Source organism: Ciconia boyciana, chromosome 1 (genome assembly GCF_034638445.1).
Source record: "Ciconia boyciana chromosome 1, ASM3463844v1, whole genome shotgun sequence".
Lineage (NCBI taxonomy): Eukaryota > Metazoa > Chordata > Aves > Ciconiiformes > Ciconiidae > Ciconia > Ciconia boyciana.
In genome coordinates this window covers 59,205,623-59,227,265 of record NC_132934.1, presented here as the reverse complement: position 1 = coordinate 59,227,265, position 21,643 = coordinate 59,205,623, and the positions used below count along the sequence as shown (strand labels likewise).

At 43.4% G+C, this 21,643-nt stretch overlaps 1 protein-coding gene across 10 annotated transcripts in view; it reads right to left on the bottom strand.

Moving 5' to 3' along the window:
• RBFOX2 (RNA binding fox-1 homolog 2) overlaps positions 1-21,643 on the bottom strand; it is a 174,742-nt gene that overhangs the window by 121,747 nt on the left and 31,352 nt on the right. For 8 of the 10 annotated variants that reach the window (XR_012043778.1, XM_072870052.1, XM_072870060.1 and 5 more), the window contains exon 2: positions 15,991-16,041. The exons of the other annotated variants lie outside the window; for them this stretch is intronic. Coding sequence is in view for 7 of the 8 variants with exons in the window: in XM_072870052.1 (XP_072726153.1) it covers positions 15,991-16,041 (51 nt within the window). In the remaining variant the exon portion in view is untranslated. The remainder of the gene's footprint in view (positions 1-15,990; positions 16,042-21,643) is intronic. 10 annotated transcript variants of the gene reach the window in all.

The window sequence follows — 21,643 nt, the reverse complement described above, 5'->3', positions numbered from 1 at the left end:
AAGGGCTAGTTTATCTTCCACAAAAAGCAGAAAGCCTGAAACAATAAAACACCTTGACATGCAAACAAAGCCAACAATTTTCAGGGACTGTCCTGCTACTGACTTCACATAGTAATTAAGTCTTTAAATAAACTTCAGAAGGTCTCAATTCACAGGCTTATCGTTCAGGTACGTCGGAGGAAAAAAAAAAAGGGGGGGGAAACGGGTACGAAGAAAAGCTTTTTAGACTTTGTTTGGGATTTTCCTCTCCTCACAAGTATGCTCAAGAACACTATTCTGGAAGGCACTGTCAATGCTTCAAGAGAACCACCATAAGCTCAGTAACTAGAAAAGGTCCATTGCTGAAAATGTGTTCCCAGACAAAAATACACTTTTAAATTAAAACCAAGAACACCCACATCAACAAATCTAAATTGTGAAGCCAGAGAATTCAAAGTTAAACATTCAAGAGCAGGCAAACATTTAGATGTAAGGAATTCTTACAGCTGCAGTGTACTGGCTTGGGCATTCATCTGCAGAAACAAAATGGTGATGCAACTGCTCCCAGGATATAGCAAACATGAGTTTGGGCAGCCAAGTGGGAATTTCCATGAATTACACCTGTCAGCCTCACTATGGCAGAACAGGAGTGAAGTCTGCAATCCTCCAATACCTTCTGAGAAGAAGCTAGCAAGCTTAAGGTCTGCAGAAGAAAAAGCACTTCTGCAGCTGTGTTGCCACCCCAGGCTTGATTTTCAAGCTGTATCTTCTCCATTCTGTAACACCTGGATCTAGCCTGAAGTCCATACTTAATTGGTATACAGCAAATGTATTTAGATACTTGTAAGAGGGGATCAGAATAGGCTCCAAGGCTGGTATTTAAATCTTTATTTTTCTGAAGTTTAGTTAACTAATAGCTGCCTTAGTAGCTTCACTAGTAATGTCCAGAGAACAAAGTTTGATCTCCCTTCAATTTTTCCATGAAGTAGCAGAAAGTATTACACAGCATCAAACTCCAGCAAAAGTCTATCTTTAGTGTCAAATCAGGAGTACAATATCCAATTGAACAGATAAAGGCCAGAAAGATTCTCTATGCCCTAAATGTATTTGCCAGTGCTAAAGAGGATATTTATTGGGTTGTGGATTTTGAAGAGGAAGCCATAAATAAAAAAATGCAACTCGGCTACTACCTCAACAACTCATCTCTTTATAGTCCACAAGAGAAGCTATACCAAAGGATGAACTGATGGCATCCAAGTGTTATCCTATTCAAGGTGTGAGACTTCAGGTGGCAAGAGAGAAACTGCTTCAAATACCTCATCAATGGAGCTATAGCATCATTACACCATTTTTTGTCTCCATGCTTACCATATCAAGTGGTTGTACCGCATCAGCGATTCATCAGCATGGCAACAACCCAGCAAATTAAGAAAGGGTATGAAGATAAGAGTATTGCAACAGTGGGGAAAGAAGACAGGGTGTAGCTCTCTTCCCTGGACCACACAGGGGTTTAACAACACACTGAAACTTTGGCTTAGGCCTGCTGCTGATAAAGGGGAATACAGATGGAGAACAATACCATCCTGAGAAAGGGACTCCTCTGGCTTGTTTGTGCAGAGGAAGGTTAACAATGTTAGCGAGTTATTCAGGAAGTAATGGATACCCTCTTGCCCTGAGCAAATTCCTTTTCAATAACAGTAGTAATTTCCTAGGCAATACAACTATATCAAGGTATAATGGCTACTATATTTATCTACATAGGCCCTGTACTGCTGGGATCTAATTTACTACGGCGTAGAAAGCAGTTTACAAATCCTGGGATAGTAAAGTTGCTAGAGACAGGAATAAAATTCTACCCTGTATTGCTTGGTTTTGGAGACTGGGTTTTAACATCCCTTTTTAAGAGTAATAAAATGCATTCTCTCCAACTTAGAAAGACTCAAAGGCTAATAAACCCCAGAAGTAGACTGCAAATACACCTGTGAGAAGGAAGAAATCAGCTTAATACTACATTGTGCACATTTTTTTTATCCTTATTGTCACAGCTGCTTTATCTCTTCTTTTATTCAAATAACATTCTTTCATTTGACCCTCTGAGAAGAAAAATAATCCATGACATTACCTAGAAGCCTTATGTACCTAATGAAAACAAAATATCTTAAATCTGTGATGTTTTTGTTAGCTGAATGCCTGAAATATGTCTTCAGTATGAGAAATGGCACAAATATATAATCAGCAAAGAATAAAGGAATGACTCCAGCTAATGAAGAGGTAACACTGATAAACACTGAATGACATCTCCTGAGAAACAACAAAACTAAATTGCTAAAAGACTTTGGTGGAACACAGCATCAACCTGTGATAAGTAAGGGTGGGTGGAAAGAGACCAAATACACGTCAGGCAACTGCAGATACTTCCATTACGTAACAGTAGTAAGAAAATCCAGGCAAAATCACCACTAACAGAACTAAAAGCAAAATATTTCAACAGGGGTATTGGCAGTTGTCAAACCACATAAAGGAACAGCAGACTGCTCAAAGGTAAAAGGCATTAATAAAGCATAAGACAAGAGGCATAAATAGATATAAAATATAGAGGAAGATTTCTAGAGGACAGAAATGCTACTGGAAAAAATTAGTTATAAAATACAACATCCACAACTTTAGTTCACAATGATCAGCAAAGGTCAGTTGTCAGAAAAGCAATTCTGCTTCTGATGTCATTCTGAGCAAAGCGGTTCTTAACCATACCTCCTCCACCACCATCTAGCTGGATTATTCTCATGGCTGCAGCAAATAACTCCCTCCATCTGACTGATTCCTCAGGGAATTATAAGACAATTTAGAAAAGTGTGTGTATGTAAAGACTAATGGCACTACTTGTTTCCTGCTTTTTAAGCAAAAGACAGTCCATTCTTCAAAGTCTTTTTAGTGTATATATTTAATATGGGACTTCCAAGAAAGCATGCAGATAGATACCTACCTGTATCTTTTAATAGGACATTTTGCCATTTTGCAGATCTCACATGCAAGTGAGTACTGGAAACACCCAGTTTGTAACATGGGATGTTCCAACAATTTCAGATTTATTTCTTGGCACTTGTGTCAACTGATGTACTTGAATCAGGAGGATTTTGGCTCTCACAGGAGCAGCTATAGATCTGGTCTTCAGCATCAATGCAGTCTGTGGGGTACATACTGTGACCCTCAAACACCTTCAGCTAAGCTCGTATTAAGGCTGTTCCACCTCCCCTTCTTTCCCCCACACCCTGCCATGACAAAAAAAAAAAAAAAAATTACAGTACTGTAAATTCCATTCTGATGCCTTTTCTAATCAAATCCTGGCAAAATTAGACTCTTCCATCAGAGATTGCTTGCAACTTCCTTACTCTTCCGATCCCTTTCTAAGACAGACAAATTGAATGAGTAGCAGCTCCCTCACATTTGGTTTAGATGAGATGAATAGTATGAAGTAACTATGGCCAGTCAACACGTGCAGTTATTGTGCCCTAGGTCCTATGCAATACATTCTCATCTTATCTTAATCCAAATTTAAGCTTTGAAGTGTAGCCATACTGTCTGACAACTACTGTACCCGCTAGAGAAGCTACTCACTTTGATAACAAAGCAACCAGCAACAACGATATATGAAATTCCTCCCCGTTCCCAAATTCCCAGAAAGCAACAGTGACTAGAACAATCTTTTTTCATCTTTGTGTGACCTGAAGAATGCATGTTTCCTTTCAGATAAAGGCCTCACTATGGTTATCTAACGCTAATGCCACTACAAACTGGATTAGAGATGCCCAGAAAACTCGAAATATGTACATGGATAGTCAGCTGTATCCTAATTCTAAGTCTGAAGGAAATCAAATGCTCTAAATTGTGCCTAATGTAGTTAAGTTTGCCCTTTAGGTAGGATAGACCAGTAAGAACATATTACACAGTGATTAGATTAATTCTTGAGTGAAATTCAGAGGGCTGGCTCTATCTGTCTATTGTGCCAGTATATTTCAAATTGTTTCAGAGACTAGCACTCTTCCCGTGCTCTGCTCCACAGCAGCAGCTGCTCAAGAAATACAGCAGTTCTCTGTCTGGGGTGAAGTTGGCAGCAACTGGGGACAACGCTGTTGTCAGAGTTCAGCTCCCAGTTCTGAAATGCCATTCTACTGGAAATACCAAAGAGCCTAAATCCAGCTACATATACCATGGGATGTAAAATACCTCTATCTCAGCTTTCAACACAAAGCTCCAGAGTCTCATGACACGTACTCCTTTGGCCCCTGTCAGTCTTTCTCCAGACCCTGCAAAGGATTGGAGCTGACTGCCATAAATGGCTGGAAAACAAGATGTTCTCCAAGGACTTGGAATTGAGGAGCACTGTTTTAGCTTAGGGAGACCATGGTGAGGAGCCAGGCTGACAGGTGCCCCGGAAATAGAGATGACGATCAAGCTGTTGCCAACATCAGCCACTGCTGTCCTCTTGACCTGTAAGAAAGGTAGCCCATGCTCTCCAGATGGAGATGGTGGACCAGAAAAGGCAAGGAGGATGTGTTTGCTGGAAGTACCTGAAGTCTCTCCTCATTAAAATCCAACTGTGAAGGAATTTCAGCACATCTCATCAGATGCAATCCTACCAGTAAACCTTTATTAGGCCTGGCAGCAAGCACAGCTCAGCACTGCCGTGACATCAGAGTGCAGCTTATTGCAATCCACAGGCACCAAAAGAGTTAAAAACGCAGATTCCTGCTAAAACTGCCAAGAGCTACAATCCTTCTCCTGTGTGGGTGGCAGCAGCAGCTAAATCCAATCCCCAACAATTGTCTGGCCCTCAGAAAGAGAGGTGGGAAGAGACAGGTCATGGGGGACAGCCCCCCCAAGTAAATAGCAGCACAGCATCTGCTCAGGTTTTCAGCTAAAAATCGACGAGACAGTTCCCTTCATTTTATCGCCAGTTTCTCAAGCAGCAGCCTCTGACCTTTATCAGGAAGAACACCCTTGTCCTCTAATCACAGACTTCCTGGAAAACGCAATCTAGCCGGCAATTAATACAGAATGGAGGGAAAAAAAAGTTTCATAACATCAAATTACCACTGCAAGATTTTTAAATACACCCCCCACCAAAATGGCAGAAGAATTCAAGCATGTTCTCACAAGCCATCTTGCTCCACTAGCATTATCTAACAGTACTTATTAAAAAGATTTTCTCTCACCTCTCCCCCCACCAAAAAAAACCTGCTCCCTCCCCAAGTCTTGTTTTGCAGATGTTGCCTGCAGCAGCATAGATTCTTGCTGTGAAAGCTTCAACACAGGTGTGCAGAGCGTGACCTGGGCAGAATTACATGTGCCATTTCCACTGGGAAATCTAAGAGACTTATTAAGCCAGGACAGTGCCAATTAATCTACTAATGGAATGAATCTAAAGTGTGTTCCTGGCCCTTTCCCTTTCACATCCCAAAGCCTCGGGGGAACTGAAACCATCTGGCAAATGCCTGCTCCGAGCAACATTATGTTACTGCTGGAGATACCTCTCCCTTAATATTGAGAAGAATGAAACCATCTTCTATCCACCAGCTATTCTCGAGAGCATCCGCGTAGCTTGCTGAGGAAGTCTGCTTGCATGCAGCATCCTTCCCTAGCCAATGCAGAGCTGCTCACTCACCATGTAGAAGTCAGCAGAACAGAAAGCGATCCCATTCATTTACTCAGGGTCCTGCCAAAGCAGCCAGCATGAGGGGTGCAGTGAAGCAGTTACCGTACTCCGTGTAACACACGCAGGCTTGCCCTCCCACAGCAGATCCCAACAGCAAGCAGGCAGAAGCACGCTCCCTACCCAGACTGGGGAAATGCTCCTGCTGAATTCTCTCAGTCCTTTCTTCATGCAAGGAGAGTTGCAGGTAGGGTAGCAAGGAGGTGTTTGATTATGTTAGTTTAAAAGGAAAAAAAAAAATCTCCTCTAAGCACGCTTGAAATTGAGATCTGGCCAGCGAGCTTAAAGGAAAATCAAGATATCAAACACTCCAAAGTTCATACACGATACATGTTATTACTGTGAGACAAAGGGGAGGACTGATTCAGAGATGCTGAACACCCCGCACCCTTTGAGTAATAAGCAAGCTCAGGAAGAAACAGAGCTATGAGGCAGCTGTCACAAAGAAAGGATCTCTGGCACTTTTAAGATCATACAGGAGCAGAGGAGCCTCCTATCTTACAATTTAGACACACAACAAAAAGAGAGAAAAGCCCAAGACAACAGCAGTCATATGGCTGTGGAATTATGTAGACAGTAACAACTGGCTTTTGACTGTCACAGAATAACACAAGTACAGGGCAGGGGAGACGAGGTCCTCCATGCTCAGAGGCAGCACAGAGCATGTTTAGACAAACATCCATCAGGAATTGCCTAACTTGTTATTACAGACTCCCAGAAACAGGAACTCCAGTCCCCTAAATTACTGTTCCAGTGCTTCACTACGTTGAATCAGAAATGTTGTTTTACCCCATAATATCGAATTTAAGCCTTCCTTCATGCAAATTAAGCTGCCTTCAATGGACATAGTAAATAATCAATCCCCATCCTCCATACTTCTCTACTCTTCTTTTTTTAAAGAAGGAACAAGCTCAATATTTTCTTTCTATGTCAGGCTCTCTGAGCCTCCTTCTCTTGTTCTTCCCTAGTCTTCTTCCCTAGAATCTTCCCAGATTCTGTCCGTATCTTTCCTGAAGTGCCTAAACTAGGTACAGTGCTCCGCTCACTGTGCTGAGCTCTGAAGAATAACTACCTTCTGCAATTACTTGACACACTTGGAAATACATTCCAGGTTTTCAGGATCACAAAAAACAGCACCACATACTCAGTTTGTTATCTCCTATTACCCCAGATCTTTCCTTCGATATTACGGCTTAGCCAGCTATTCTCCATTTTACATTGCATATACAGTTCCTCTTGTAAAGACAGCTTAGTTTTGTTTAATTTCACATTGTTGGATTTCAGGCCATTTCTGCAATTTACTGTGATCTTTCTGACACCTAATGCTACCTTCCAAAGGCTGCCAGCCACTCCACATACATATATTCAGTCACTCTTTCATTACCCTGATGTTTCATGAACAGTACAGAAGAGCAGACCAGCCAGGGCAGACCATGTTAAGACTCCAGATCACACACACAGAGAAAAGTATGACATAATTACTCCAAATATGGTTTTCCAATGAGGTGCTCAGCCCCTTCTTAATTTCACCTTCATTTGCCTAGTTTATGTAAAGGTCATGTGGGACTAGGTCCAAAGCCAGAAGCTTTCTCCATCTGCCAGGCCTGCTGCCATGTCAGAAGAGAAAATTAAATTGATCTGACATGATTGGTCCTTAAAAATTAGCAATGTATGTCTGTCGTTGCCTTAACTTCCTTTAGTAAAGGATCTGACCATAAGCATCTGATCTTTTTCAGCATCTTTCCAGGTTCTGTAACTACACTGACTAGCTGTATTTCTTGGGATCTCTAGCCTCCTTTAACAAAAAAAATAGGATGGAAGAATAATATTTATTCATACACACACACACTCCCTTCATTCACTTGAAAGCTGTGAGATTTCATGATATGCAGAATACACACAGGAGACAACTGATCACTCAAGCACTGCCTCTATGGGCCTGAAGGAGGACATCCCTGAACCTTCACCGTAAGCGTGCATCCATCTTGCACTGCCCTGTAAGCAGAAGCAGTGCTGTGCAGCACACGTGCCTTTTGATAAAACAATCTCCGGCCAGGAGCCTGCTCAAGCCGGGGAAGCACTAGAGACTGCCTGCTCACATCACCTCTAAAAGCAACTCTCTGTTACCATCAAACATCCCTCCCATATCTCCCCTCTGCTCACTCCTGAGACATTTTGGAACAAGCAAAGACTTGCATTATGAAAACCTTTTCCTCCGTGCCTCTTCGAAGAATCAAATCCCTCAGCAGGCCCCGTGGAGGGGTGGCAGGGCCTGTCTCAGCCCTCCCTGCATGCTCCCCGTGCTGGGTTCAGGCAGTGACACATCCTCTCCCCAGCCCTCAAAACAGAAATCCCCTTGTCGAGGACGGCCGTCCCGGAAACTTAGCGAAGTCACCCCCTAAAAGCTGGCGGGGCGCAAGAGGCCGAACCCTCTTCCCCCTCTCTCCCTACGGCTTTAGCTCTTCCCGCCCTACGGCGACGGCCAGAGGCTTGTGCCAGGGGACAACCCGAGAGGCACGCTGCGGGGAGGAAGGATCGGCCGCCCCGCACCGCGCCCCGGGCCGAGCCCCAGCCCCAGCCCCAGCGCCGGCGGGGCGGGGCGGCGAGCGTTGGCCGTGCGCCGGCTGCCCTCTCCTGGCAGCCCGCCGCCAGAGCGGCCCCGGGCCCCGGCCTCGCTGGGCGGGCAGCTCCGGCCCCGGCAGGCCTCCCGCGGGCAGCCACACTTACCCCCTGCACCCCCCTCCTCTCCCCCGGGCTCTCCCGGGTGCAGCAGGGCAGGACGCGAAGGCCAAAACCGCACAGCTGAGCCCCTGCCACGCTGCAGCAGCGCGTTGCGAAAGCCCGGCGTGCCCGTCAGCAACACGCACGTGCGTTTACAGGCATCTAGAAATAACCTTTGCAAAGGTATTATAATCCTTCAGAAAAAGAAAAGATACTAAATGCACACAAACGACTTAAATTTTCTTCCGTTTGTTTGTTCTGGGGTTTTTTCTTCCAGTTAAGAAGAAAATCCTCACGCATGCAATGACAGTGCAGCTGTGCAAGCTGAGGACCCCAAGCCCCCCTCACCTGAGAGCTTTAAAACCACTTCGGTTTCAAGTTCACTGGGCACAGAAGAACTTTTTTCCCATAAAACATACCTAAAGCGGGAGGCTCGTTGCCACAGGATGTTGCAGATGCCAAAGATTTAGACGGGCTCAAAAACCATTTAGACAAATTCAATAAAGAAAAATCTATCACAGGTGACTTTAAAAAAAAAAATCTATGGCCAGGAAATCCCAAAGCCACGGGATTGCTTCAAGAGTACGGAGGAGGGGAAGTATCACTGAATCTTGGCGCTGCTCCCTCTGCTTTAAGTACTTGCTATTAGACACTGTCAAAGCCAGAACACTGGAAGGCAGAGACCTTCTGTCTGACCCAGAATAGCCGCTTTCATGTCCTCAGTAAGATATAATATCCATCAACAGGCTGTTTTCTCTACACAGTTTGGTTTTGGTCCTCCAACCGATCATTTTACAGACTACTACTAACACACACACCACACTCTCTAGCGCTCCTATCATTTCAGAAGGGGAAATCTAAACAAGATGCTGTTCCCTCTTGCCAAAATAACTGAGGGGCTTGGGAGTCTCCAAGACTCTCTCAGACATCGGGTAACACTTCGACGGTCAAAAAGTACATTGCAGGAGAAAAAGTGGTCTCCTGGTCCTCTCCCAAGAAGGATGACTCACATCTCTCTTTAACCCCGAGCAGAGATGAGAAATTGCTCAAATCAGAGGACTCAAACATGAAAGGAATTTGTATTACATCATCCAGCCCATTTCCTGCCAACGCCTTACAAACCCCGAGCTTTGGCCGGACTATTCATCAGCAAGGTAATCGTTACTTCCCTTGAGAAGCTCTTTATAGGACTGAAGGAGCTTATTGTCAGAAAGTCTTCCCACATATCTGAATTAGACACACTCCTCCTTAACTTCTTCTCGTACAACTTTTCTCCACATGGTTATTTTTTCTCTCGTTATTAACAGCAAGGCACACATTGGTATGGAGCTCGCCGGAGGTGTTTATGAAAGGTATTCAGGGCTCTGTAAGGAAAGGATTCCCTGCCTTGTATTCAGAGAGGCTAGAAAGGCAGCAGACATGAGGGAAAAGGCAAATAAATATATGGCCAGAGTGATCCGTTTGCAGGACTTGTGTCAACGGCAAGACACCGTGCTTCCTGTATTATTTAAGGGTTTTGATGGTAGGAAATCAGCTAAACAGAAAGGAAAGGGGAGATTTGGGGGAATGTGGCCAAGTATAAGCACAGCAACTTGGTTCAGAGTGAAATTTCAGAAAGCAGGTGTATAACAAGCTCAGTTATTCAGTGGTGTCTGCGTTAACAATTTTTTCTAATCCCAACTCCTGAATCTTTCCTGCAGTTTCTTAGGGATGTAGTTGGGGCTTGAGAAAATAAGGAACCATTTCTTAGCACTTCAAGTGATCCACCAACTGTCTTACCAAGACAGTTCTGGATTTGGGGGAGAAGCATTACTAGATTAGTCTCGGTGGATCTCATCTTTCCACTTCCAATTCATCCATCATTGTGGATGTGCTTGAACTTCAGTCTGTCACCGACTCCTCCTTCAGTTTTTAGCTAAATACTCTGCTCTCTTCTTTCCTTCACAGATATCATGATTTACATTGCTTTTAACCTAACTTTCTCCACTCTGTCAACACTGTTTTACTTTCTGAATGTGCTGAGAGTTATACAGAGTTGGATGCACTCCAGTAAAGGGTGTCTCAGGAACTCCTCCCCTCCTGGAGTGTTAAATGCCTTGCCGTAGCACACCTTAACTGTCCCACATCCTTTCAGCTTAGGTGCTAAATGGTAACACCCCAGCCCCACTACACACCCTGCAACCCCTCTGCGTACAACTGCCTCACAGATGCTTCCCATCTCCTGAATATGTTCGATATTTTTGGCCAGACCATATTCTCTAAAGTGAAGCTCATTATTTTCAATGGGATGTTGCAGTTAGGTCAGTAACAGAACATCCCTTCAGTCCTGTCTAGTACAGAGTGGAAATATTTCACTGCTTGCCTGAAGAGAGGCTGTGGAAGCCAGGACGCAGTAGATTTGTCAGTCTTAATCCTAATTCACCTCATTTTAAACATAAGGAAAACATTTAGAACAATTTCCCCTCATTAGCTTGGTTCTATCCCAAATTTTGGTTTGTTTGCTTTCAAGGAAAGAGGCACTCCTCAGAAGCACCAGGAACACCAAGCCTGGTCTTCTCCATTTTATACAGAGAACCTCAGGTGCTTCCTGATCTTTGTCCTGGCTATTCACTCAAGGAGTGAGGTGTTAAAACTTTATTTAAGGCCTTTCTAGAACCTCCCTCTGTCCCTCAGGTTAAGCACTTGTATTAAATACACTTCACTCAAACCAAAAGTGTAAGCCACAAACAAACCAAAACCCCACAAACAACCCTCTTTTCTAGCTCCTGAATAACTTAACACTCCTACTGCCACAATCTCACAGGTTACCGAGCCAGTTAACATACACACTAGAGGGTGTATTTTCATGGTCAGTTACAAGCAGGAAAACAAATTAAAAACCAAAATGCTTTTCAGGAACACCACTCACAGATTTAAACTCTTGAGACAGGGAGTCTTTGTTCCAAGACCAACAAAGTAGTGCACTAGAGAGACTGTGGCTGGTGCTATCATGGTACAAATAAAACCAAACAAGTGGCCAAACCATTTTCCTCCTCCAGAAGGTCACGTTCTATTTATGACAAGAGCATCTCAGTCTGTTAATACCAAACCAATATATTTTTGGGGATGTTCTAATCCATACTGAACCACTCAGCTGCTAATCAAGTTGGGGCAGTATCGCCAAATTCACACTTCATCCACATGATGGAGAAGAGGAAGATAGGTGAAAGAGCCTCAGACCACACAGACAAGAGGACAAAGGTTTCCCCCTCTGAACTCTCTGCCGAGATCCCCGCTGCCCACTGCAGAGGGACCACCAACGGGAGCAGCCACCGACAGGAGCAGCAGTGCCTCTGTGCAGCCAGTTCCAACAGGAAGCCCAGTGGCCTGCTGTCCTGCCTCCCCATGGAAGCTCACGCCCACCCTTCACATCTCAGGATGAAGGGCTTCCTTGCCGAACTCCCCACATCAGGAGGGACTGGGCAAAGAAAACAAACAGGGGGAAAAAAGCAACAGGGGAGGCTTCCTGTTCTCACAGACTGCCACCACCATCACTCACCCAGACCAGCTTGCGGCCCTGGGGAGGGAAGTGCACACAGCCACCTGCTGCCTACGATGCCCCAACAGATACACCAAAGCAGCAAGTAAGTAAAGACCCAGGGGAATAGGCTGACAATTGGAGAGGATTTAACAGCATTTCACCTTAAGCTTGAACTCAAACCAAGGGCATAGTGATAAAGCTGTTCCTAGCAGTTGCCATGGGCACCCATGCTATCTTGGGCTGCAGTCTCATCTACATACATGAGAACAACAGGTCAGGCCTGGTGAGTGCTCAGATGGAAAACCAGCCACCAAAATTAAGCTGTTGAAGGAACTGTCACTTGTGATAGGTAACAATGTTTCCACCACATTAGTACCGAGCCAATGGCCCAGTTTGATTTAAGAGTTGTACTCATGGAAGTACAAGCTTTTAAAAGAGGCTTCAAACCAACATCCTAACCCGTTGTGATAGCTGAGGATCACTTTCCATAACAGAAGAGGTGTAATAGCTCTAACATCCTGACCCAATTCTGGTGTGTGCAATTACCTCCCACTTCCATAAACTCTCTCTCCTCCTCCCTTCCCTTCAGCGGCAGCTAAACAAGGTGTTCTTGCTCATTTTGCTTCCTGTTGGGGAACAAAATTATGCTGTGCAGCTGCCAAATTCTGCCACAGAAGTGCCAGTATTCAGCACTCAAACAAATTTCAGATATCATGTCTAATATGTTTCAACATGAAAACTACTAGAGCAATATGGCATAGGCCTTGGCTATATATAAAACAAGCTGACACAGTTAGCATGGAATAGCTTTCTGGAAGCAGAGTATTTATTCGTGATGAGTTTATATATATGTAAAAGTTATATCAGTATAGCTGTACCAGTCATTTTCTGTGTTGAGACCAACTCATAGTACCTCAGAGCTGTTTGTCACAGCTTGGGAAATGAAGCAAGGAAGTCTTGGTTCACTGCATTTTAGGCAGGCACTCATATTACAAAAAAAGAAACACCATTTTGTTGGCAGGCCCAACAGAAGGATAAAGAACTGAATAGTCCCCAGAGAATAAGCTCTCCTTGCCAAAAGACTTGGTTCTCATCTCGGTTAACAATGTTACACTAACGCTTCCCCTATTTTCCCTTTACTGAGGGCTTCGTTCCTGTCATCAGCATAGCTCTGGAGAAAACGAGGGGCATTCTGCCACTCCTGCCTGTGCATTAGACATCCACAGAGCAAACCTTGAATTTTTGAGAACAGTCCCAGAGAGCTCTCCGGCTCCTTACACAGCTGTAACGCAGTGCCAATAGTGCAACACTTCAGCAACAGAAAGCCTTCTCTTTTTAGGCAAACTTAATACCGTAATGATTTAGCACACGTGCTCCCTGGGCCCTATCACCACAAAAAGTCCAGTAAGCCAACACGCTGGCAGGGCAGGTGAGGAACAGGGGGGCTGCACAATAACCCAAAGCTCTAGGTTATCATAAAGCAATCACACAACACCAAAATTAAGAGGAACACAGCCTTGACATGAACCCATCTCATTTGCCTCAGTGCTGCTGCTTATGCACGATGATGACAGAATGCTTAAATATTTGGGAAAGGATACAAAATAAACTTTGTACTGTAGACCTAAGCATTCCCAAAAGGCCAAAGCAAGGACTCAAACCAATCACGTATTTCAACTGGCAGAAAGAAAAACTACAATAATCTGGAACATCTGGGTATGATTTAACCACTAGAGGGTGTAAAAACAGCATAGTGAAAGGTTTGCAGCCAGCAATTAATGACATTTAGAGCTTGAAGGAGCAAAAAGGACACACAAACAAGTGGAGGAGTAAGATGCTACATAAGGTGAAAGAAAGGGAAAGTTATATCCACAGAATTTCTAGCAGGACTACTGTAGTCACATGATGAGATGCCCTGAAAATAAAGCTCTGCTTTGCTACTTCTGCTAAGGAAAACATTGTGGTAAAAAGCACAGTACAAGTATTTACAATAAAGAACTGCAATGGGAAAGAGCAAGAGACTTACATTCACCAGCTCAAACCCAGCTCCTAATCTGAGGAAATCTGACATAATTGCTCCTGAATCTCATAATTACTTTGTTACAGAGTCAGGATTGCTACACATATTCCCACACCACTTCCTTCCTCCTTCCCCAGCGCAGAAAGGCAGGTGATGGATCAGCCATTGCTGTCTCTCCCACACCAGCGTCAGTCTGTGGCAACAGAGGACTTCTTTCTCTGCTGCTATCATGTTAGAAGCTCCCAATCAGATTAGCTAAAAGCCTTGAAACCTCATTAATGAAAACCAGACCTGAATTTAAGCTGCTTCGTGGCCAAAAGGAAGACAGAAGGACAAACACTTACCACAGATCAAGATGTTACCGAGAGCAAAAAAAACAACCCAGCCAAAAAAGATTTTTACAAGTGTTTGCTAAAATGAAAACACCCGAGTTAAACTGAAGCTGTTTGTCTGCTAAGAAATTTCCATAAACCTATTTGCCATCTGAAATACATATGCACACTGGCTAATATAGATGACTTCCTGTGCTCATCCACAGAGAGCCCTCCAGGGCTGCCCAGGCTGTAATTCTCATTTCACGCCCTGGCTGCTGTACAGCTTCCCATGCCCATCTCTGCTGATCTGGTGACCTGCCAGCAACAGCAGTTCTGGACTTTCAAATCAGAAGAGTTATTAAGGGATAAGAAAGAGGAAACCTGTGAAGTGGGACATACTGGTAGTCACCAAAATGAAACACCAAGACCACCCAAAACCACCCCTAAATGGGTATAGTGAACTGCAAAATAGGGTGCAGAGGGTGCCACCAAAATGGAAAAGCTGAAAGCAGATATGAACAGCTGTAAGGATCTGGGACTGGCTCTGCCTCTCAACCTAGCATAACTTACTTAGCCTGGATAGAGTAGGAACACAACTCCCACAGCATCCCAGCGTGTAATATTTATTTGTGCTGGTTAACAGTTTAATATATCCCAGTAGACATTCTGAATAATTTCCTCCTATATGGAAATTCATACACACATTACAAGCACCAAAGAATTGAGCTCTTCAGTTGCTGAGGCTGCACTATGCTGCACTTCCTTCATAAAAACATCTCCCGTTAAGCTGTTGCTGCATATACCCAGGCCTCATCAAGATATGATGAAAATCACTTTCTTTATATAGCAGTACCTGAGAGTATTAAAGAATTTGATTTTGGTTTTGTTATTTGCTTATTACTGAAATGTGTTGCATTATTGATTTTCTGTGCATATTAATTTCCTGTTACATTGGTTCATGCTCTGCTTTGCAGTAGCACTGCAGAATACCGAAAAAACTTCATTCTAAGAAGGGAGATTTAATGTGTGACGGTTGTATCTTACAACCCATTAAATTTCATTTGTTCCAAAGCATCTCCTCCTTCCATCGTGCAAATTCATCAACTGGGATTTCTCTGTCTTCTGCTAGGAGGCAAGAGAATGCTTACAGATGCAATGCATTGAACAATATAATTTTTACTGCGGTAGGAGAACATCCTGAGTAAGAGCAAGGGGCAGGGGCCTTGCAGGACTTGAAAGGAAGGTAAGACAAGTTCACAGATACTAGAAGCAACCCAATGGGACATGTCATTCCCTACTCTACCAGCAAAGCAGACTCTCACAAAAACTCAGTGTTGTTTTGCTCCCCAAATGCTAGAATTACAGCAGTAAGTATAAAACAGGGCCAAGCATGCACTGGCACTGAACATCTACATTCATTAATGCTGAGGAGATATAGTGGGAGCTTAGGACAGGGATTTTAAATTACAACGTTTTTAAGAGAAAAGAATTTCCTGAACCCTTGGTAATGTGGATCATGTTTAACCCCTTGCCAGGCACGGTGCCACATACTACTGGAGGCCACAAAAAACATTCAATTTACCACAAATATCTCCACAAGCATTCCACAATAGAACAAAACAATTTCCACTCCATAACAAGACAGCCAGGAAGCTGTTGGACAAAACATCCATAAGTGTACAGAGATGCATGCACGCACACACATTTACTGCAATCAGACTCTTACTTGATTGTCTCTTGCTGGGTATCCATGATAACCTGAAGTCAGAGGCTCGTTCTGCAAGACAAGAAAACAAAGAGTGAATGTAGTGGTTACAAGGAGTAGAAACCAAGGAATTATACATCTGTTTTAACTCAGCCAAAACCAAGAACCTGCATGAAATGGGGAGAGAATAAGCTAAGATTAAAGTATTCTGCTAATTTCCTATTTTCCATGTAAGCCAATACACCTAAAATTAATTTTCAACTGCATGTGCCAAATTGTGCAGAAGAAAAAAAAAGAAATCAAAGTCATAAAATAAGCATAAACTAATCCTACCTTACCCTCTAATTTCTGTTGTGTGTAATTTTCGTGATTTTCCAAAGAATTTTTATATGCAAACTTCATTTACCATTGTGAAATCTGAACAAAACAGAACATAAAATTACAGAAGGTTCTGCCCACCTTGCCCAATCTTGAAGAAGTATTTCCCTAAACATTAGCCATCAAAGTGTCAATTTTCTCCTTTTCAAAACTATACTAATAGTTTAACATGATCTTAAAAAGCAGTCAGTGTAACTTCAAACACCCCAGTAAGCCTGAGCAATACCTCACACACTCCCAATGGGAAATCAATCCTGTAGACTTTCTTCCTTCACCCCAGAATGGACTCTGAGCCTACACGTTTTGTGTTACTGGCAGCCCCATCATCCTGCTCTGTGGGAATATATGAACCTCCAACACTTCTGGAACTTCTCCATGAAATTCCCAGACTTGTCTTTATTTTAGCAATTCAGTGGGGATTAAGATAACATACTTCACAATACTTCCTAACTGTTTATTTCTGTTTCTTAATTTATTTTCTGTTACTCTCCCTGCAACACCTCCTATTCGAACTGCGGAGAGGGCACCCACACACACCCCACGCGTGCATCTTTCTGTCTGGGTGGAGGATAAACTAAACTTGACAAAGCCTGTATCAATTCCACCCTGGTACCCCTGCGCATCCACAAGCAACTCCTGGCAGAATGCTAGGCGGAAGAAAGGATGCAGCCGCCCTCCACAATCAGTTTGTAAGTCTGTTCCTATCTTGTTATGACTTGTGAAGAGGAACTCCTAAGCCAGCTCTGTGCTTCCTCCAGCAGCTCTTGGGTAAGGGAGGGGGGGAGAGGCCCAAGGGGAAGACCCTGACAAAACACAGCAAAACAATCCCAAATTGTCAAAAGCAAAGATACTCTGAGCATGAAGCTGACCAAGATGTGGTGATCACTGTCAGGAAGCATTTTTGTTGAGATGTTTTGGGTTTTGTGCTGGGATATTTGGGTTAAACATGCCAGCTCCTACCAGGGAGAAGCCTTCTGCCCCACACAGAGCATGTGGCCGCTGGCATAATTTCACAGTTTACACAAGAACACTTTAACACAACTTCTGCTAAAAAGCAAGGTGCTAATAATTCAATACAGGGACTAGCAATGCTATTTTAAGTTCTTATTTGTCCTCCCTCTCTTCCTCTTTACCTCAAACCTGCCCAGGGGATTCTCCATGGAAACTTGCCAGGAAACATCCAGCCTCTCCTCAGGCTCTCATGCTAAAGCTACAGGAACGCGCACAGTATGAGAGCTTCAAGGACAACAAAACTTCTGGCAGCCAGTTTTGGGGATTAACAGTAATTAATTAGGTTGACCACCCTGTGAGTACATTCTTCTCAAATACCAATAGCCAGCAAGCAGGTAAAGCACAAAACTTCACAAATAATACAGAAACAGAAGGAAAGACACAAAAGTTGGAAGACGCAAGTGGAGACTGACAGCTACAGTACGACAGTCTCACCAAGCTTTTGGGTTTTAACTGTGAACTTAATTAAAACCCAAGCAACATCATGATGAAAATGCACAGCTAGTACTTTTCTCCCCCAGCGTAAGTACGTATTATAAGAAAGTACTTTGATTGCTGTTTCTCTCACACACTACAGTTTACCAACTTATCTAAGTGCAATACCACCTTATATCAGGAGATACGGTCTTCTCCTGAAGGACCATTCCAGGTATACTTTTAACAGTACTTGTACGCACACCTGTGAGGTCAGTACCTCAAACATGCTTGTGTGCCAGTCTCTCTCAACACCGTGGAAACCAGCAATATTTCCACATAGAGAATAAGGAATGAACAGAAAAGTTACCACTGCAGATACTAAAGATATGGGCAGTGAACACAAGCAGAAAGTTATAATGAAGAAAGAAAAAAATAAATTGTTATCTTGAGGATGACTTCTTCATAGCAGGGACTAACAAAAGGGACTGTCACCATGAGGCTGTGGCAGAAAAGAGACAAAACCAAACTTTGTGGGATACCCTGAAGTCAGAGGACCTGGATGCCCAGAAACCACCTCTAGAAACAGAGCGGTTTCATAAGTAGAAGCAAATCAGGAGAGCGTGAAAAGGAAGAGAAAGACAATTACAGAGATCTGAGGGCAGTCCATAGTACATAAGAGGTCAGAAAGAAACAAGAAAAATTGAGTGAAGGAAAAAAAATCCCACAGCTGGCAATCTCCACTTCGTTTTTTAGAAGACAAACCCCACAAATCACAGACTAAAAATGTTTGAGGTATATGGTTGCATCAGAAGGTAAGAGAAGAGGTGAAAGAAGGTTACATTAGGAAAGCGAGAGTTTGGAGAAAGCAGAGGTTAGAAAGAGGGTAGCAGCTGGAGCATTAAGGTCACAAAAAGGCCAAAGATATCTCTGCTTTTCATACAGCAACGCTGCCACCAAGTACTGAACTCTTCGCAAAATCCCCGCTGTGCGTATCATTACTCTAATTGAACTTAACTCTCCAAGAGAAGGCAGGAAGCGCCTAGGGAAACCGTCTCCCGCCAATAATCTCCAGCGCTGCCAATTTTACAGGTCACTAATGGTGAATCCAGGGCCTGCTGCATGATTATTCCATACAGAGTTTGCTTTTGTTGAAAACTAAACAGAGCAAGAAGTGAAAGCGTTAAACTCCTGCAACTGGAACAGGACAGTCCAGCAATGTCCAGACAGAAAATCCCTGTTAGTTAGCAGGCGATCTAAGGCAGCAGAGGCCAGGGATACAGCTCTATCTCCTCCTCTGCCTGCACATGCACAAAACTAATCTCACAAAATGGCAGTGAAAAGAGAGAGAGGAAAGATTTAACATGGATAAATACCCTGCCCACAAACAGAGGGACCCTGCCTTCGGGTAGCAGACTGATGAGAGAGGGAACCCCCAGGTAACTCCATCTCTCTCGCAGCTCCCTCCTGCCAATTACATTTCTCTTTTGATACCAACATGCAACCAGACGTTCGTAAAGAAATTGAGTTAGGCAGCGCTAGCCTGCAAATCAAATCAAACTGCCAGTGGGATGTTTCATTACTTTGTTTACCACTGAAAGGCATTTCTCAGGTACTTGCAATTTGCTTTAGAGTGGGAAGAAATAAAACTAGAAGCTAATACAGTACATCAGCTTTCTGCAACACATATTGTGATTTTATTCAAACCATATCGATGATCTCGCACATGGGCTGCCACACTTCATAGGACGTGTGAGCACTGTGGTTGTACCCCAGTAATAGTCTCTGTGCCAGCCAACTGGATTCAACAGGATGAAAGTCACAACTCAGCCAAATCCACTAAGCCTTTACCCCACCCTCTTTAAAGAAGGGGGAAAACTTGAAATAATTTCTCAGCCTTGCTAACACAAGTTATTTTCCACTAACATTTACAATAGTAAGGTCTGCCACAAACTGCAAGCCACGAGTACCATCTTGGGTCACAAGGTGAACACAGTACAGCCATTTGCAGATGACTCAAGAGCAAAGAATATGCTCCTGCACTAGCAGAACAGTCAGGCTTTGGGGTCGTTGGGTTTTTGTCACCTGTCAACCTGATAAATTTTAACACGAGGAGTTGTCCATAAACCAGACACCAGTAAGAAGTGATCAGTTCTGCAGGTGCTATTAACTTATGAAAGGCCACAGCAGGCTGGAGTAGAGTCAGTCCTCTGGAAAGAATGTCACAGGTGTAACACATAATGGAAAGTCTGAAAGTCCTCTCACCCTTTTCTTGAAAATAAAACTAAATTTTAGCTTAAAGAGGCAATAATTGTCTTTGACCTAACTTGACCCCAGAACAAATTAATTTTACATCACAGACTCGCCATTTTGCCAGCCACAACAATCAGTGAGGCCTGATTAGCAATTGTTTCTTGACAGCTAATCTAAACCTAAAGCCTGCAGATTAAAATTCTGCCTGTAGGAACTGTTAGCTTAGCGAGTCCATCCATATTTCCCCAGCTGGAGAATCAATTCCTGCTGAATCCAAGCTTCAATTTGAAGTGTCAGGTCCTTTCGGTTGCAAAGATAACCTCAGAAACACAACCAAGCAACCTCTCTTCCCTGTGTCTGCAGCTTGCCTGCTTTCCTAACAATGCTGGGAAAAGGGGAGTTGAAGTTAAGGCAGTTCTTCTGAGTTTCACAATTGCTGCCCGGCTTCTGAGCAACAGCAGCAAAGCCGACACAAGAACAGCTCATCTGCCTCTGCTGCGGCTGCCCCTGAGAGTTACCAGCAGCACAGCATTCAGGTGGCTTGGACAGAAGTGGCGAGGGAGAGCCCCAGCTCCAGAAAGCCAGAAAGCCCTGGACTACACAGAGCAATGAAAAAGGCGACAATAAATTACTTATTCCTCCTGAAAGCAAAATGGGATTTTGAAGTGGTGAGATAGCACGAGTTACACATTTATCAGGGGCTTGTGCTAGACAAACAGAAGCCACTTTTCTAGAACAGAGAGAATAAGACGTTTATTTTAAAAAAGGCTGAAAACACTGGCAACTAAGCCATTAATCTGAAAGTGATGGCTGCAAAAAAGTAAAGCTCGCGAGCCAGACAGAAATCCCAGCACTGTTCACTGCAGCCCAGTGGTCTCACCATCTTTTTTACTTTACTTCTTGCATAGCAGGAAAGGCAGAAATCCTATGCTTGGAGGAAGGGGGGTCTTGAAAAAGGCATTTTAGTACTTTAACTGTGGCAGAGCACCAGTAAAATTATAAATGCCTTGACTTTATTATCAGCTACCAAGAAGATAGGTAATTCTTCATTAAATCTTACTTGTCCAAATTACTGCACATAAACAAAAAGGAAATATCTGTTTCTTTGTCCAAGTGTATGTGATGTGTTCAGTCCGCCTTCTCGATTCTGTGTGCCATCTCCCTATCCCAAATTGTCTGTGGATAGAATTAATGGGAAAAGCAGCATCTAAGGCTGAACTACCAATTATTAATGAAAAACTGAACTAAAGTAGTTTTTAAATGGATCTTAATGTCACCCTTCTCCCTCGATACTTACCCTAATTTGATATATAGCTCTCGCTAATCACTCTGCAGTTCCAATAACTGAATCTATAGTGTGGGACACTTCCCTTCAGCTGTCTTCACTTTCAATTAAACTTGCTTCTCGGCTTTGGCTGGTGTCCAGACACGCAGACGTCATCTAGCAAAGGACTTCCATTTATCTGCTTCCTTGTTAAGTGTCCTGACATCAACAACCTGCGCTCACAGGGACGCAAGTAACTAGACTTATATTTTACTCCTTACCCATCCCCTTTTTTTTTTTTTAAAGTGTATTTGGGGACTAAAAGCCCAAGATTTTGATAAAAGGCGCCACACC